At 45.0% G+C, this 18599-nt stretch overlaps 1 protein-coding gene across 1 annotated transcript; it reads left to right on the top strand.

Moving 5' to 3' along the window:
• The first annotated feature begins 932 nt into the window (after positions 1 to 932).
• LOC138363572 (rac guanine nucleotide exchange factor JJ-like) lies at positions 933 to 17365 on the top strand. The gene is made up of 6 exons (XM_069322929.1): positions 933 to 936; positions 2538 to 3308; positions 4576 to 4781; positions 5590 to 5830; positions 16614 to 16850; positions 17070 to 17365. Exons 1-6 carry the CDS (start codon positions 933 to 935, stop codon positions 17363 to 17365), a joined length of 1755 nt encoding a protein of 584 aa, XP_069179030.1.
• The last annotated feature ends 1234 nt before the right edge of the window (positions 17366 to 18599 follow it).

Genomic DNA, 18599 nt, shown 5'->3' on the forward strand with positions numbered 1-18599 from the left:
ACGAGCAATAAACAGTTTGCAATCAAGTAATAACGTGCTTGTCTTGGAAGCTAGACGTAGATATGTAAGAATACTTAGCAAGAGGGTAAATATAAAAATGTTGTGGATTCCTTCTCACATTGGCATGCAGGAACATGACAAAGTTGACGCCCTTGCTAAGGCTGCAGTAAATAAAGACAGTATTGAATGGAATCTTGAGTTATCAAATAGGTCCCTTAAAAGTGTCATTAGACGAGAACTCCTAGATGGATTTGAAGAAAGTAGAACAGTGCAAACTGGAACTAGTAGGTCCATTGTTCATCACAATGAAATGTGTGAAGTAAAACATGTGTATGGGGCAAGTAACAAAGTCAGTAGACTAACAGATGTTGTCACAGCTCGTATAAGACTTGGCTACAAGTATCTCTGGCAGTTCGGCTTGTATAGGGATCTAGATGAAGTAAAGTGTAAAGTGTGTGGACATAGGCAGGGACACACACTCGAACACTATATCTTGGATTGTTGTAAAATTGAGCCTTTTAGAGATAAGTCTAAGCTCACTCTGTATGATATGGCAACCTATCTTATTACCATGGATAAATTACCTGAAATCCTTGCACTGTACCCACATTTTGCTTCCAGTAGATGAACGACATATGAGATTCAGAAACAAGTAGTGTATTGTGAGGACTAATAATAAACAGAAGCTCCCCTATGACTCTGTAATATCCCCATTGGCCAAACTATTATGTATTAACGATAAGACCTACCATTAATGTATGATGACTTACTGTAAATATGTAGCTCTTGTAATTGCACTTTCTCTGTAACTAGCTGACATTGTATCTATAAGGTGTGAAGGATTGAAGAAATTGTTTATGTAATAATCTAAGATGAGGTCTGATAAAGACCTTTTGTGCCCTCTGTAATGCTTTTGCGCTACCGCTCACACGATGAGTATGGGGTGCACAATAAACTAGCCGCCTTCGGCGGCAACAATCAAAATCAAAATCAAATCGTAACAGAAAAAGTTGTATATGTTTGCTAATTTATTATTTGATAAATGCTTATTATTAATTTATGACGGCTATAGAGGTTTCCCATTAGTTAAATTACTGTAGTCTGACTAAATGCTACTACAAAACCTATATAAATCCTGGGAAAGTCACAATGACCAGTGACATTAAAGCATAGAGGGTTAAATAGTAACAGGCAACTGTCGGCGAACGAAAAATTCGTTTCCAAATTTATTAGATGTTTTCCTAAATATAAAGATCGATAGGCTGGAATTTTCTGTATTATGGCCTAATTAAGGCAAAAATATATGTATTTTTACTTGAAGAACAAATATCAGAGCATAGTCAGTGAGTTATAGAATAATAAGTGTGGTATTTCATTGTATAATTAGAGAAAGCCCTTGGAAGCGATAATAGACATAGTTTTACACAAAATAACTTCCAAAAACAGCCGTAGAGTCAAACGGCAAATGTTGACGTTCTTTCTAAGAGGACAGGTTGCACACACACACACACACACACTCAGGTTGTGTACTTAGCACTCCCTGCTAAAAAGTGGAGCCCAAGAACTGAAGCCCAACCCCACGTAAGCACAACAACTAGGTGAGCTCACACACAAACACACACGTTAGAAGGAACTTTTTCAGTGTCAGAGTAGTTAACGGATGGAATGTATTAGGCAGTGATGTGGTGGAGGCTGACTCCATACACAGTTTTAAATGTAGATATGATAGAGGCGAGTAGGCTCAGGAATCTGTACACCAGTTTATTGACAGTTGAGAGGCGGGACCAATGAGTCAAAGCTCAACCCCCACAAGCACAAATAGGTGAATATACCCACTCGCGCGTACGCACACGCACGCACGCACACATTCATCTACTGGAGAGTAGGTACCCAGGAACTGTAACTCAACACCCTCGTAAACTCAAATAGGGTTTCATCCCTCAAACACCGAGGTGAGTACAACTAGGTTAGCTTACACTCACACACGCACGTGTGCACGCACACACACTTCCACTGAGAGGCGGGACCCAAGAACTGAAGCTCGACCCCAAGTAAGCGCAATTAGGGTTACACCACACAAACACAGATGCCCATCACTGATAATCGCATTTAATTAGCGATTACGTACTGATAAGTACACTTAATGTATGCACTAAGCATGTTGCTAAGATACATCTGATAACAACATCAGATCTGGCGCAATAAAAACTGGGTTGCCCTGTCAATTGTGCACCAACAGCCACTACCACCATCAATAACCACTACAACCAATAACCACTACCAACAGCAACTACCACCAATAACCACTACCAATTACTACTACCATCAACCAATACCTGCACAAACGACCACAACCACCAGAAACCACTACCACCTACAACCACTACCACCACCAGCAACAACCAACAATCGTCGCCATCAACAACCACAACCACCAACAACCAATACTACTAACAGCCACTACTACCAACAACCACTATTAACAATAACCACTACAAACAACAATAACCACTACAAACAACAATGACTAACACCAGCAACAACCATCAACCACTACTACAACAACCAATACCTGTACAAACAACAACAACCACCAATAACCACTACCACCATTAACGGCTTCCACCAACAACAACCAACGTCCAGCGACGCCAACAACCACAACCATCATCAACTACTTGAACCAACAAAGACTACCACCACCAACACCCACTACCAACATCTACCAATAACTATTACCTGCACCATCAACCACTACCAACACCAACAACCAACAACTATTACCACCAACAACATTAAACAACCAAACACCACAAACAACCAAAACCACCACAAACAAAATCTACCAACAACCACAAACACCAACAACAGCCAACAACCACCAACAACCATTACTACCAACAACAACGAACATCCATTACCACCAACCAGTACCACCATCATCCGCTACTACCAACATCCACATCCATACACCAACAACAACCAACAAACACAACACCTAACAACCACTACCACTAAAAACCAACAACAACGAATACCACCAGCAACCACTGCCACCAGCAACCAATATCAACAACACCCATTACCACCAACATCAACCACTAGCACCGACAACCACTACAACGAACATCAACGCCCACCAACAACAACCACAACCACCAACAACCACTACCACCAACAACCACTACCACTAAAAACCACTACCACTAACAACTACTATCATCAACAACAACCACCTCCACCAAGAACCACTCCTACCAACAACAACCATCAACTACTACCACCTACAACCACAACCACCAACAACCGCAACTACCATCAACAACAACTACCACCAACAACGAACACTACTACCAATAACAACCACAAGCACCAACAACAACCAACAACCACAAACACCAACAACAACCACAACCATTAACTACTATGACCAACAAAAATAACAACCACTTCCACCAACATCAACAATCACTACCACCAACAACAACAACCACTACCACCAACAACAATCACTTTTACCAACAACAATCAACAACCACTACCAACAACAACAACAACCACTACAACCAATAATATCCACTACAACCAACAACCAACAACTAACTACCAACAACAACCACTACTACCAACAACAAACAACCACTACCATCAACAACTACTATCACCAATAAACACAATCAACAACAACAACTATTACTACCAACAACCACTGCCTGCACAAACAACCACTAACCACCAGCACTTACTACCACCAACAACTTCGACCACCAACAACAACCACTAGGGACTCGCTGCCAGCGACATTGCTAGCTGGCCGCACACGGATTTGTTCCCGGAAAAACTCACGATTCTGAGCACCCATCAGCTCCATTCATCGCGGTTTTGTGAGGAAGTACTCACAAAAGTCAGTACTCCAAGACCCAGACAATATCTTGTTTTGAAGGAAACAATTCCGATTTCGTCTACAATTGACGGAGAAACAACTTGTTGATTACCTGCTGCCCAGCTGACTGGTATTCTGCGCAACCCAGTACGCAGGCGACCCAAACTCTCATACCGCACTTTTTTTTTCTTTTTTTTTTTTGAGGACCGTATCACTGACCAGGTCACTTAGAGTCCTACCCTGAAGGGCGAGGCGATACCCTGCGGGCAGTGCCACAAGGGGGCACCTTAGAAGGTGTACTGAGCCTGACAGGGAAAGGTAGACCAAACAGCTCATTTAGGTGTTAGGTATCCCTGATTCCATCTGGGGGAATCATTCTACGACCTCCGTTGGAGGGGAATGAATTTCTCCAGGCCTAGGAGTGTCTCAGGCATTAGGTAGAGCAGTGATTCGGTTCTCACTACGTGGAGAGAGTCATGGGGAAGGCTAAGAGAAAGAGGAAATGGAGGCAGCTTTCATACGAGGAGGGACGGTGGACCGATGTGCAGCAGGCACCGAAGAAAACTGCTATCGAGGCTTCACCACTTGCTTCTACCAGCAAAACAGCAGACGTAATGGACCTAGAGAGGACAGCATCAGTCACACACAAACCAGTGTCATATAATGCTTCTCTGTCCACAACACATCCACAGGACGACAGTATGAGACAGGAGAGGACAGCACCAGTCTCACACCAGCCATTGTCAGACAATGTACCTCTCTCCACAGCCCAGCCACAAGACGACAGTATGAGACAGGAGAGGACACCACCAGTCTCACACCAGACATCGCCAGACTCTGCATATCTTCCAAATTCAAGATAATGCAGACAGGCCACTTTCCTACAGCATATGGAGTAGTAATGGCAATGGAAAAAGAACAACCAGAGCTCAAACTTTCCATTACAGTCAACCTGAAAGGAGAAATAATAATGACACCACAAGACCAACAGACTACAAATTACTTAGAAAAAGTAAGAGTCCTGCAAGGGAAACCTGTATGCTTGGAAAAGCTGGACCCTTCAGAAACACGCACACGAGTCGTGCTTTTGGGAAACCTCAATCGACTTTCCCCTGGATCCAGTACTAGAACACAAGCAAATCCTGAATGCAGAACGATGCCGCACAAAACTAGACAAGGCAGTGACGCGTCAGGTTCTGGTGACCATCATGGGACATGTGCCAGAAACATTCAGTCTTGGAAATTGGGGAACATACCGACAGAGACCATACGTCCCAGAACCCCTGCGCTGCTTCAGGTGTCAGAAATACGGCCACCATCAATCACGCTGCACCGGACAGGAGAGATGCGGAGTGTGCAGCCTGAGAGATCCAACCAAAGACTGTATAGATAAGCACAAGGCAAACCAGGCCACAACAGCCAAATGTCCAAATTGTGGAGGCAAACATCATGCCTCGAGCACAACCTGCTCTGCACGGAAAGAAAACGTGCAGACAACTCAGGCCAGGATAAACACACAGACCAGCACTACATACATCAACACCAACGTCTGGAACACTCGTGCACAGCCACAACACACACACACTCTCACAGGGCAAAATTTCCCGAATCTATTTATTCCAAATCAGAAAATACACAAAAGTGCTGCAGAAATACAGGAAATGCAAAAGAGCAAAAAACAATTACTTTCGGAATCAACACAACAGATATACGGTTTTACCACCGAGGTCCAGCTGAAAAACATCGTGAAGATCATGGCAGAGACCATTATCAATTGCCTACAGATGACGCAGAACGCCTCACAGCAACAGACTCAAGAAATCACTTGTGTAATAATGGACAAGATCGTGCAGCAGACTACAGTTACACAAGACAGAGACAGTCTGAGACAAGACGAAGCACAAGAGGACAAACAACGCCACATGGACATACAGACTTCCAACAACAGTCGGGTAGTCAAGACACCAGACCACCAACATTTACAAAAGCAACTGCAAGATGCAGTGACCACCCAAGATCAACAGAATCTTACAACACAAGAGACAGACAACAACAGCCAATGCAGTCTGATATGCAACAACGCCAACAAAGACGTATTGAACAGCAGAGATGCACAGGTTCCAACAACACAAGAAACAGCCACGATCAATCAATGCAGTCCGACATGCAGTAATACCAACAACAAAGTGATGGACCACAGTTATGGACAGATTCCAACAATGCCGGGGATGACCACGAGCAATCAATGCAGTCCGATTTGCAGCGACACGACTTGCGAGGTGGAGAATATAGAGGTCGATTCCGAAGAGGAGTTCTACTAGAACAGACAACACCAACCGAAACCGTCGTCTGGCCATTACGAATACTGTAGTGGAACATACAAGGTCTTGGAAATAAAAACCATGCACTTCAGGAGGCAGCAATCAGCACGAAAGCAGATATAATCGTTTTAGAAGAAACTCTTTTCCCAGCCACGAAAGCCTTCAGATTAGCTGGATATCAGCACTATGTTATACCGTATGAGCAGGGAAGACAAAGAGGGTTAATGACCATAGTCAGGAACACCATACCCAGCAAGAAAATAGACCCAGTTTCATGTGGGGATGGAGTAGAGGTATTAGCAGTAACAGTGAATATGGCTAATATTGAGCTCCTCATATACAACGTTTACAAGCCCCCTAGACGTAAACTAGAAGCAGAGGCAGTGCTTGCCTTGGCTACGCAGGAAAATGTAATTATTGCTGGGCATTTTAATGCTCATCATCAAGAGTTAGGTGCGACTGGGCCAGCCAATGCAGATGGGTGCCATTTAGCTGCAGCTCTGCGAGAAGTACCTGAAATTACGCTTCTCAACACTGGGGAACCCACTCACATTCTAGGAGGTTCCCTTGATCTTACATTAATCTCAACAGCACTCAAGCATCAGGCGAAGTGGGAAGTAGACCCAGTGATCACCAGTGACCACTATGCTACTGTCACAACACTAAACATAGAACGACCTCCTACACCATCTGCACAACCTAGGTGGAATTTAAGAAAGGCCAATTGGAATATATACCTAGAAGAACTTGAAAAATGGTATGCAACATACACGCCACCTGAGGATTTGAACATACACGAGACCAATCTGCAGGAAGCCATTGCAGCTGCTGCAAACAAAGCTATTCCAATCATTATCCCAGGAAACACAAAACGAAAGAACTATTGGTTCTATAGTAATGTAGTTAAAGAACGGAACCACAGAGTCAACATCTTCAGAAAACATCTAAAGAGAAACCTCACACCAGAAGGAAGAACTATGCTAAGAGCGGTGATATCTGAAGCAAGACGAGTTTCTAGAGAAGTAAAGGAGGCAAGATGGTTTGAGTGGTGTCAAACTCTAAATGAACATAGTAGTCTTGGCAAGATATGGGGTCAGATTAAAACTATATCAGGTCGACCAGCCCGGCCACAGGCATGTATTCAACCATTGCAGGAGGCTGAGAGACTTGCTCTCCTATTTGCAGAAAGAACAGCTTCATATCAGCTTCCTGCAATGGTCCGAAGGCAGCAAGAACAATTAAAGCAAGAGAGGTTGACAGTCATTCATGAGAGCATAGCTATAAATGACGAATGTTACTGTCCCTTCACCAAAGAAGAACTAATCAGAGCCAAAAAAGGTGGTAAGGACACTGCACCAGGTGCTGATAACATTACATACTCAATGATCGCTCATGCAGGTCCTGCTGGAGAACAAGGAATATTGGACGTCATCAATGTATCTTGGCAGCAAGGCAAACTACCGACCTCTTGGAAGAAAGCAGACATCATACCGATTCCTAAGCCGAAAGAACCTTGCAATTACAGACCCATTTCATTAACATCATGCATTAGTAAAACTGCAGAACGGATGGTCTTAAATAGGCTACTGAGGAAGACTGGAGACCTGCATAAACACATATTTGGCTTCACTAGAGGAGTGGGTACTGCCAACTGCATAGCAACATTACTAGGAACAGTTAACTCGGGTCCAGCTATAGTGATCTTCCTTGATCTAGAAAAAGCATTCGAACTTGCAAGCCCGCAAGCAATTTTACACACCTTAGTTAAAAAAGGTGTAAAGGGAAATATGCTAGCATGGATTCAAGATTACTTAAGTCACAGGTATGCCAGAGTAAAGTTGCAAGGACAAGTGTCGGACTACCACTTGCACGAGAATGGAACTCCACAAGGATGAGTCCTCAGTCCTAGTCTTTTTAACATCCTTATGGAAAACCTTGTTACCATGACATTTACAGAAGAGGTTAAATTGCTAAGCTATGCTGATGATATAGCATTAATCATTACAGGTTCTTCACTTCTAAATAAAGTACAAGGTGCATTAGATAAAGTAACATCTGAACGCAACGTTTTAGGGCTAAAAATATCTGCACAGAAGTCTAAGGCAATGAGACTAGGCCGTAACACTCCAGACAGGCACCTACGCATTCAAGACATTAACCTTCAGTGGGTTACACAATATCAATATCTCGGAGTGTGGATAGATTTTAAAATGATATCCAACAAGCAAGTTCAATATCTAAAGGAGAAAGCAAAATCATGACTTAATATAATGAGAGCATTCACAGGGCCCCATCTAGGAGCGGGACACAATGTGTTAAGAATGTTTTACATTCTTAACACTTAACACATTCTTCATTTACATTAAATAGTTGGAGGCTCTCAAATGGGTGTTCGACTTTACAAACAGAGATGCTAGCCATTCAAAAGGCTTTGGAACATGCTCTTGCTGAACACCGACAACATGTTATCATACATACAGATTCGAGAACCTCTATTGAAACCTTGCAACAAGAACACATATGTGATAACATACATCTGATCACAAATGTTATATCATTAATGCAAACACTCAAACAACAAGGCCGATGGGTACTTATCAACTGGGTGCCAAGTCATGTGGGAATAATAGGAAATGACATTGCAGACAAAGCTGCAAAACTTGCAACTAAGAGAAGAAATGTAGACATTTACATACCACAGAGTCTATCACAAATTAAGAAAGTAATTAGAAACAGAGCAATGCAAAAGATGTACAGTGACCACAACACAGCAGTTGCAACATCAGGATATGCGGGTTGGTACAATAATTCAACCAACTACGAACCACTTAGTTTGATGAAAGGGAGCAGTATAGCAACAGAAGTACACTTACATCGCATCAGGCTTGGATACCCATGTGCATGGGAAATAGGCTTACAGGTTCCGGAAGATGAGAGGAAATGACAGCACTGTAGAGAAATGCCAGACAGGTCTCTGGAACATTATGTAACACAGTGCACAGTTACAAACCTATTAAGATTTCAACTTAGATTCAACAGAGCAGAAGAAGTTGTTAAATACATATGGCCAAATCTTACTGAAGCGACCATACGAGTAATAAATACTCATACTCAGCCCAAGTAAAACAGAAACAAGCAACACTTTGTGGGCCAGCCAGAGGCTTAGGGCCCACGCAGGGATATCCCTGAAAAAAAATCCACCCCTGCAAGGAGAGACAAAACCTTAATTGCCTCAGTCATCAAAGCCATAAATGATTTTCTCAGGGAGGACAACCATGTGCGCCTTCCCACTCGCGCGAGAAAGACCCACGGCAGAATGAGTAAAACACACACACACACACACACACACACACACACAGAGACAGGGAGGAGTGGCACTACTAATAAAGCGGAAATGGAAGTTTGATGAGCTGGAAAATCCGGGTACCAATGAAAGCACAAGCTTCATACATGGAACTCTGACAGTGGATGGGAAGAAGATTGTAATCTTGATACTCTACAATCCCCCACCAAACAGTAGAAGGCCCAAGCAGGAGTACGAGGACAGCAACAAGACATGTATGGATGAACTGCAGAGGGCAGCAACTTTAGCGCATAGAATGAGAGCGAAGCTGCTGGTCATGGGGGACCTAAATCACGGAGAGATAGATTGGGAAACGAGGAATCCCCATGGCGGGGAGGAGACCTGGGGAGCGAAGCTGATAGACGTTATTGACAGGAATTTTCTAACACAGCATGTGAAAGAAGATACTAGGGAAAGAGGAGGGGATACGCGCAGCCTATTAGATCTCATTATCACTCAGAATGTAGAAGACATCGAGCAGTTGGAACATGAAATACCACTAGGAGCTAGTGACCATTGTGTCCTAGTCTTTGACTACATGATGGAGCTTAAAATTGTGACCAAAGGACAAGAGGTCCGGGAAAGGAGACTTGATTACAGAAAAGGGGACTACAGAAGGATAAGGGACCACCTGGGAGAAGTGCAGTGGGAGGAAGAACTTAGAGGAAAAACAGTGCAAGGTATGATGAACCAAGTCATATTGAAATGCAAGGAGGCTGAAGATAGATTTATTCCAACAATAAAGGAAAAAAGCAGGAGGGAATATAATAACCCATGGTTTAATAGACAGTGTCAGGAAGCAAAGGTGAGAAGCAGGAGGGAGTGGAGGAAGTACAGAAGACAAAGGACAGAGGACAACAGGATTAGATGTAACAGAGCTAGGAATGATTACATTAACATAAGACGAGTGTCGGAAAGAAATTATGAGAACGATATTGCAGTCAAAGCAAAAAAGCAACCAAAATTACTACATAGCCATATAAGAAGGAAGATGTCGGTAAATGACCAAGTGACAAGACTGAGGAAAACAGAAGGAGCATATACAGAAAGCGACAAGGAAATCTGCGAGGTACTGAATGCAAAATTCCATGGAGTGTTCACAACCGAGCCTGAGCAGCTCCCATTGTTAGAAGAGATTACCCAAGATGAAAGACTATCAGATATAGAGGTGACAGCAGAGGATGTAATGAAACAGTTGACAACACTGGATGCAAATAAAGCTGTTGGACCAGACAAAGTATCACCGTGGATACTTAAAGAGGCAGCGCAGGCTCTCAGCGTGCCTCTGGCAATGATCTTTAATGAGTCACTTATGTCGGGAGAATTGCCCAGTTGCTGGAAGGAGGCAAATGTCGTACCGATTTTCAAAAAGGGTGATAGGGAGGAGGCACTTAACTACAGACCCGTATCACTGACAAGCATCCCCTGCAAAATACTTGAAAGAATAATTAGGCTAAGACTTGTTGAGCACCTGGAGAGCATTGGGTTTGTAAACAAGCACCAACATGGGTTCTGGACAGGGAAATCATGCCTAACAAACCTTTTAGAATTCTATGATAAAGTAACAAGGATAAGGCAGGACAGAGAAGGCTGGGCAGACTGCATATTTCTTGACTGCCGAAAGGCCTTTGATACGGTACCGCACATGAGACTGCTATACAAACTTGAGAGGCAGGCAGGAGTAAGCGGAAAGGCCCTAGTATGGGTGAAGAACTTCCTAACAGGAAGGAGCCAGAGGGTAATGGTAAGGGGCGAAAAGTCGGACTGGCGAACAGTAACAAGTGGAGTACCTCAAGGATCGGTGCTGGGACCAATCCTCTTTCTAATTTACGTAAATGATATGTTTACAGGAGTGGAATCATACATGTCAATGTTTGCAGATGACGCAAAATTAACGAGAAGAGTTGTGACAGACGAGGATTGTAGGATCCTCCAAGAGGACTTAAACAGGCTGCAGAGATGGTCAGGGAAATGGCTACTGGAGTTTAACACCAGTAAATGTAAAGTTATGGAAATGGGATCAGGTGACAGGAGACCAAAGGGACAGTACACAATGAAGGGAAACAGCCTACCTGTAACGATTCGAGAAAGAGACCTGGGAGTGGATGTGACACCTAATCTAACTCCTGAGGCACATATAAATAGGATAACGACAGCAGCGTAGTCAACACTGGTGAAAATTAGAACTTCATTCAGAAACCTAAATGAGGAAGCTTTTAGGGCGCTTTACACTGCCTACGTGAGACCCGTCTTAGAGTATGCCGCGCCATCATGGAGCCCCCACCTGAAGAAACACATAAAGAAACTGGAGAAGGTTCAGAGGTTTGCGACGATGCTTGTCCCAGAGTTTCGAGGGATGGGATATGAAGAGCGGCTGAAGGAACTGAACCTTACGACACTAGAGAAAAGAAGGGAGAGAGGAGATATGATAGGGACATATAAAATACTCAGGGGAATTGACAAAGTGGAAATACATGAAATGTTCACACGTAATAATAACAGAACGAGGGGACATGGGTGGAAACTGGAAACTCAGATGAGTCACAGAGATGTTAGGAAGTTTTCTTTTAGCGTGAGAGTAGTAGAAAAATGGAATGCACTTGGGGAACAGGTTGTGGAAGCAAATACTATTCATACTTTTAAAACAAGGTATGATAGGGAAATGGGACAGGAGTCATTGCTGTAAACAACCGATAGCTAGAAAGGCGGGATCCAAGAGTCAATGCTCGATCCTGCAAGCACATATAGGTGAGTACATATAGGTGAGTACACACACACACACACACACACACGCACACACACACACACACACACGCACACACACACACACACACACACACACACATATATATATATATATATATATATATATATATATATATATATATATATATATATATATGTCATACCTAGTAGCCAGAACGCACTTGTCAGCCTACTATGCATGGCCAAATTTGCCTAATAGGCCAAGTTTTCATGAATTAATTGTTTTTCGACTACCTAACCTACCTAACCTAACCTAACCTAACTTTTTTGGCTACCTAACCGAACCTAACCTATAGAGATAGGTTAGGTTAGGTTAGGTAGGGTTGGTTAGGTTCGGTCATATATCTACGTTAATATTAATTCCAATAACAAAAAATTGACCTCATAAAAAATGAAATGGGTAGCCTTATCATTTCATAAGAAAAAAATTAGAGAAAATATATTAATTCAGGAAAACTTGGCTTATTAGGCAAATCGGGCCTTGCATGGTAGGCTCAGAAGTGCGTTCTGGCTACTAGGTACAACATATATATATATATATATATATAACTGAAAACTCACACCCCAGAAGTGACTCGAACCCATACTCCCAGGAGCAACGCAACTGGTATGTACAAGACGCCTTAATCCACTTGACCATCACGACCGGACATAATGAGGTGATAGCCTAAGCTATTTATAAGCTAAGCTATCACCTCATTATGTCCGGTCGTGATGGTCAAGTGGATTAAGGCGTCTTGTACATACCAGTTGCGTTGCTCCTGGGAGTATGGGTTCGAGTCACTTCTGGGGTGTGAGTTTTCAGTTGCATATTGTCCTGGGGACCATTCAGGCTTGTTCGCATTTGTGTTCCTCACGTGTTGCCCCAAAGAATGAGGTGATTTGGTAAAATGCTATGCCCAAGATAACTATCCGAGTGCCGGCGGTGGGGTGGTTCAAATAGCTTAGGCTATCACCTCATTATGTCCGGTCGTGATGGTCAAGTGGATTTGCGTTGCTCCTGGGAGTATGGGTTGGAGTCACTTCTGGGGTGTGAGTTTTCAGTTGCATATTGTCCTGGGGACCATTCAGGCTTGTTCGCATATATATATATATATATATATATATATATATATATATATATATATATATATATATATATATATATGTATATATATATATATATACATATATATATATATGTATATATATATATATATATATATATATATATATATATATATATATATATATATATATATATATATATATATTGTGACGGTGTTCCCCCCCTTATATTTCTCCCACGCCTGCAGTAAGAGTCATGTCCACTTTACCAGAGCGTTCTCTACGTCACAGGCATCAGTTTGGTATATGTGGGAGAGTGGAGTGTTCTCGGAGTGCCGAGAAATTTATAAAAGAAGAGTATTTTGGGCTGTGGTTTAGGCCCTGTAGGAAGCCAATATGGCGCTGGCTCTTCTCTTTTCCCGCCAAAACTGTGTGACGTCAGTGACACTGGATTGGTCACCGACAGCGATGTGGCACAGGGAGCCAATGAAAACCTCCCGTGGCGAATATGACGTCACGAAGGAAGGGGGGTCCGGTCATCGCGCCGCGCTGGCGCCATCAGTCTAAGACAGCACGTCAAGGAGGTCGGACGTGCGCTGGGGGGTCCTGTCAGTCGGACAGTTTACCCCGTCTCCGGAGGACTTACGCATCACCCGTGGTCTGCCATCACCTGTGGGGTCTTCCTTCGTTCATGTGTGGGACCAGAGAAGGAATTGACAGAATATTGAGGAACAAGTGCTCCAGGAACAGGTGTTGTGCAAGAGTGGAGTCTAGGCAGCGACGTATGCGACGGCTGATAGCTCCACAGTGATGACGTAGTTGCTGAGCCAATCCTCCGGAGGGCATCAGTCTGACACGACACGTCAAGGTGGTTGGACGTGCGGAGATTGGTCCTGTCAGTTTGACAGTTGTTTCCCGCTCCCGTGGATTTTACGTGTCACCCGAAGTCTGCCAGTACTCTGTGAGGTTTTCCTTCGTTCATGTGTTGGACCAGAGAGGGAATCGACGGGATATTGAGCAACAAGTGCTCCAGGACAGGTACTGTGCAAGAAGAAGTGAAGTCTGTGCAGTGACGTATGCGACGTCTGAGGCAGTTCACCCGTTTGTGATGGCGTAGTGGCTGGACCGAGCCACCGGGAAGCAGCGGAAGAAGAAAACTATTCGGGAATCCGAACGACTGCAGCCGAGACGTAGGCGGGCAGCCGTAGCTGGGAGGAGAAGTCGACGGCCGGGAGACCGACTCCAACCCCACAAGAAGTCGAGGAGGAGCACGGACCTGCAGTGAAAAGGCACGGAGACGACGCGCTTACGGTGGGACGTTGATTGAGTTCCTGGAGGACACGACAGGTGTGTGTGGGGGCGTTCCCTACACGAGGCAGGAGCCAGGACCAGGAGCTACAACTCAACTCTCACCGGAGGATAGGTGGAAGTAGGTGATACTAGTTTCCCTCCTAATTCCCCTTTAGTCAGCTATATTATTTAGCCTGAGTATTTTGTATGTCGTGAGCAAGGCTCACCTATGTCACAGTAAGGCACAAGTGTGCAGTGGAACTATAAAGAGTACTCACGATATTTATGATTATTATTGGTGTATGCAGGCACCCGGAGTAATTGATTAATTTACTGTGTTGATAATGTCTTTAATGAGACTTTAATATGATCATATAGTGAGAGAATATATATATATATATAAATATGCCAGTATTTGGGAGTTAGGCTATGTGCCCAGTAACTATGTTATTACCATTATTGACGTCTATGACTCATCCACATATATATATATGTCTATGCTTGTGTATTGAATGGTCATTCATGTGTGCAGTGATTAATTGTGTTATCGCCCACGGAAGGAATTACTGAGAACTCCAGTGATATATACTTGCATACGTTATCATTAAATGAAGGGCAGTGTGTAATACCATGACAGTGAATTATTGTCACCCTTAATATAGAAATGTTTGATTGAGCCCAAGATCAGTGTAGCGAAGTATTTGCGTGCTATTGTCGCAAATATTGTGTGTTCGAACTTCTAGTGATCTTTGAGAACTTAAAGAAACTGGCGCGTCACACAAGCAAACAGATAAAATAACATTCGCGTGGGGGTAGTCGCCCAGCTGATTTTGACACTGACGAGAGGGGGAGCGTTGCCGGCTTGGTGAGTTCATATTATATGTGTGGGAACGAGCGACTCCCGCCTGAAACAGCTGTTTGCTTATTGATATAATCTTGTGATGTCTTTGAATGAGTTTTAAGTAAAATACAAAGTACATTGGTGTTTATATCATCCCCTCCATATTTCTTGTGGCTATATAATACCTGAAAGCAGAGAGCGATAGAAGTAAATACCTGCCTGATATCAGACATATTGAGTGTGTTCTTGCCACTGTTACCACAATTCAACAAAACCACTGACGTGTTACTGGACACCGAAAACACCAGTTAGCGACCTTGTGGTTAGTAGTAGAGCCCTATGTTGGGGGGGCATACAACAGTTAAGAGAACAAGTTGTGTTCCCACTCCTTGTCGATCAGAGGCCGGTTGGGATTGACTGGGATACTCTCCTGGCGTACAGTGGCGCCGCGAGGATAGAGTGAAGACCCGCAGGGCTACGGTGAGTGACCTTGAGTGTACTGTTACTTGCCCCTTTCCCCTCTCATTGGAGGTGAACCCCGACATTGGCGACCTTGCCAGGATCACAATCAAGATAAAGGTTGCAGTTGTGGTACTTGGCAGTGGTATTAGATATCAGGTACAGGTTATTACTCATAGCACAAGATGGAGGATGATAAAGTAACGAGGTTCATTGACACTAGAGATGAGCAGGTGCTGGAGAAGTGCACCAAGGCACAGTTACAGTCAATAGCAGACCATTTTGGGATAAAGTTGAAATCTTCCAGAGTGGGAGAGAGAAGACTGGAGATAATGGCACAGCTCAGAGCACGAGATGAAGCTTTGGGGGAGGAACGGCCACAAACACCTGGCTGTATGGGAGAACACCTGAGCATTGGTGGGAGCAGCAGAGGATCCAGCGGCGGCAGGCACAGCGTTAAGCTGGAGATAATGAAGCTGCAGCTGGAAGCACAGCTGAAGCGTGAGGAGCGGGAAGCACAGCTGAAGCGTGAGGAGCGAGAGGCACAGCAACGCAAAGAAGAGCGAGAAGCAGAAGCACAGCTGAAGCATGAGGAACGAGAAGCACAGCAGCGCAAAGAAGAGCAAGAAGCAGAAGCACAGCTGAAGCGTGAGGATCGAGAAGCACAGCTGCGCAGGGAAGAACAAGAGCGAGAAGCACAGCTGAGGAGAGAAGAAGCGCAACTGAAGCGTGAAGAGCACGAGCGGGAAGCTAGGCTGAAACAGCAGGAAATAGAAGCTAACAAGGATGTGGAGCTGAAGCGAGCTGAGCTAGGACTAGCTCCACCTGCTCCGCCACAGCAGGAAGACCGCCGAGTGAGGGAGCGAGATCTGCCGGTTTTTATACCAAATGAAGCTGAAGGTTTCTTCGACCACTTCGAGAGGGTCGCCACCTTGAAGAGGTGGCCGAGGGCGGAGCTGGTTCAGGGTAGGCTCACCGGTGAAGCTCGTGAAGCCTACAATATGTTCGACCTACGAGAGTGTACCAACTACTATGCTGTAAAGAGAGCTGTGCTCCATTCTTTCAAGCTCATGCCGGAATGTTACAGGAAGAGATTCAGGGAATGGACCCGTTCGCCAGGAAAATCTTATGCGGAGACGGCGAGGGACATGGAGAGAAAGTTCCTTAAGTGGCTGGAGTCTGAAGAAGCGAGGTTGGCTGAAGAGGTCAAGAGGCTAATGGTCATGGAGAAGTTTATGTCCGTGCTCTCTCCTGAGATCAGGGTTAGAGTAAAGGAGGCGGACATTAAGGACCTGAGAGCCGCAGCCGACAGAGCCGACATGCTGGAAAAAGCTCTGCGACCACACCGAGAGGGACGGCACCGACCGACCAAACACTCCGGAAATGGTAGAAGTTATAGAAAGACGGACGGATAGAGGACAGGAGCGAGTTCTCCTGAGTCCCTTCTCTCGAGTGGAGACAGGAAAGGTTCAAAGAGTGCTGTGGAGCCGGTAAAGAAGTCCCAAGCTGAGAGCTCTAGAGTTGTTGCCTAAACCGAGGAGTCGATGAATGGCGCGAGGAAGATCCACCGAAGAAGGGTCCGCTGCTACAACTGCGGAATATTCGGACACGTCGCGCGGGAATGCAGATACCCTGAGCAGCGGGAGAACGTTGCTTTCGTGAGGGTCGAGGACCAGCTGGCCGAGTGGGTGCGGGATGAACCCGTACTGAGTGGGGAGAAAAGAGTTCACCCATTCGTGAGTGAGGGAACCGTAAGGATGGGGGACGCAGACCCCATCCCGGTGAAGATATTTAGAGACACTGGGGCAGATTTTACCCTGGTGAGTGAAACCCTGTTCCCCGAGGGTTACGAGAGTACCAGTGTGGGGATGGCAAGTGTGACCACTGTGGGAGGCCCAGTGAGGATGCCCCCCCACCAGGTGACTCTGAATTCTGATTATGGCTGCCAGACCCTAGTTGTGGGGGTCTGCGCATCAATGCCCATGATGGAGGCACAAGTCATCTTGGGAAATGACGCATGTGGAGGATATGTCCTCCCGAATCTCGCGAAAGGCGAGGAGTGCATAGAGCACTATGAGGAGACAGGTGGAGTGTTAGACGCCTGTGGGGACGAGAAAGGAATCGCCATGGCGGCGTTCCCGGTTTGTGCTGTGACGCCGAGGCAGTGCGAAGGACACGGAGGGTGTGAATCTCATGGGGCTGAGGAGACGTCCGATAGCCTGGGAATCGATCACCTCTTCGTGGGACCCGGAGAACGAGTGGAGGGCGAAGGCAGCCCGGATGGAGAGTTACAGGTGACCCTCGCCAGTTCTCTCGGAGTGGACCGCACTCGTCTTGGAGAGTTGCAGCAGATAGAATTCCCCGAATTGATTCATGAGGCCAATGGAGGACGTGTTGGTCCTGAGAGGGCCACTCATTGTTACGTACAGGACGGCATGCTGATGAGAGTGTTCTACACAGAGCAGGGAACTGAGTGGGATGAAGCAGTATGTCCTGCGTTGTTTGCCATGCATAACACAGTGGTAGGATCGTTAGGTTTCTCACCTTTCCAGCTGGTGTATGGACAAGAGGTGCAAAGTCCTCTGTCCATGCTGAAGGAACAATGAACACCAGGAGTGGCCGTGGGAACGGTCGACGGATACGTAAGGA

The sequence above is a fragment of the Procambarus clarkii genome, chromosome 11, assembly GCF_040958095.1.
Source record: "Procambarus clarkii isolate CNS0578487 chromosome 11, FALCON_Pclarkii_2.0, whole genome shotgun sequence".
NCBI classification, from domain to species: Eukaryota; Metazoa; Arthropoda; class Malacostraca; order Decapoda; family Cambaridae; genus Procambarus; species Procambarus clarkii.

Coding starts and splice junctions, on each gene's coding strand:
- LOC138363572 (XM_069322929.1), top strand. Junction 3,309..4,575: donor AACCACAACCACCAACAACC/GCAACTACCATC, acceptor ACACATCCACAG/GACGACAGTATGAGACAGGA. Junction 16,851..17,069: donor TATACCAAATGAAGCTGAAG/GTTTCTTCGACC, acceptor CCCGTTCGCCAG/GAAAATCTTATGCGGAGACG.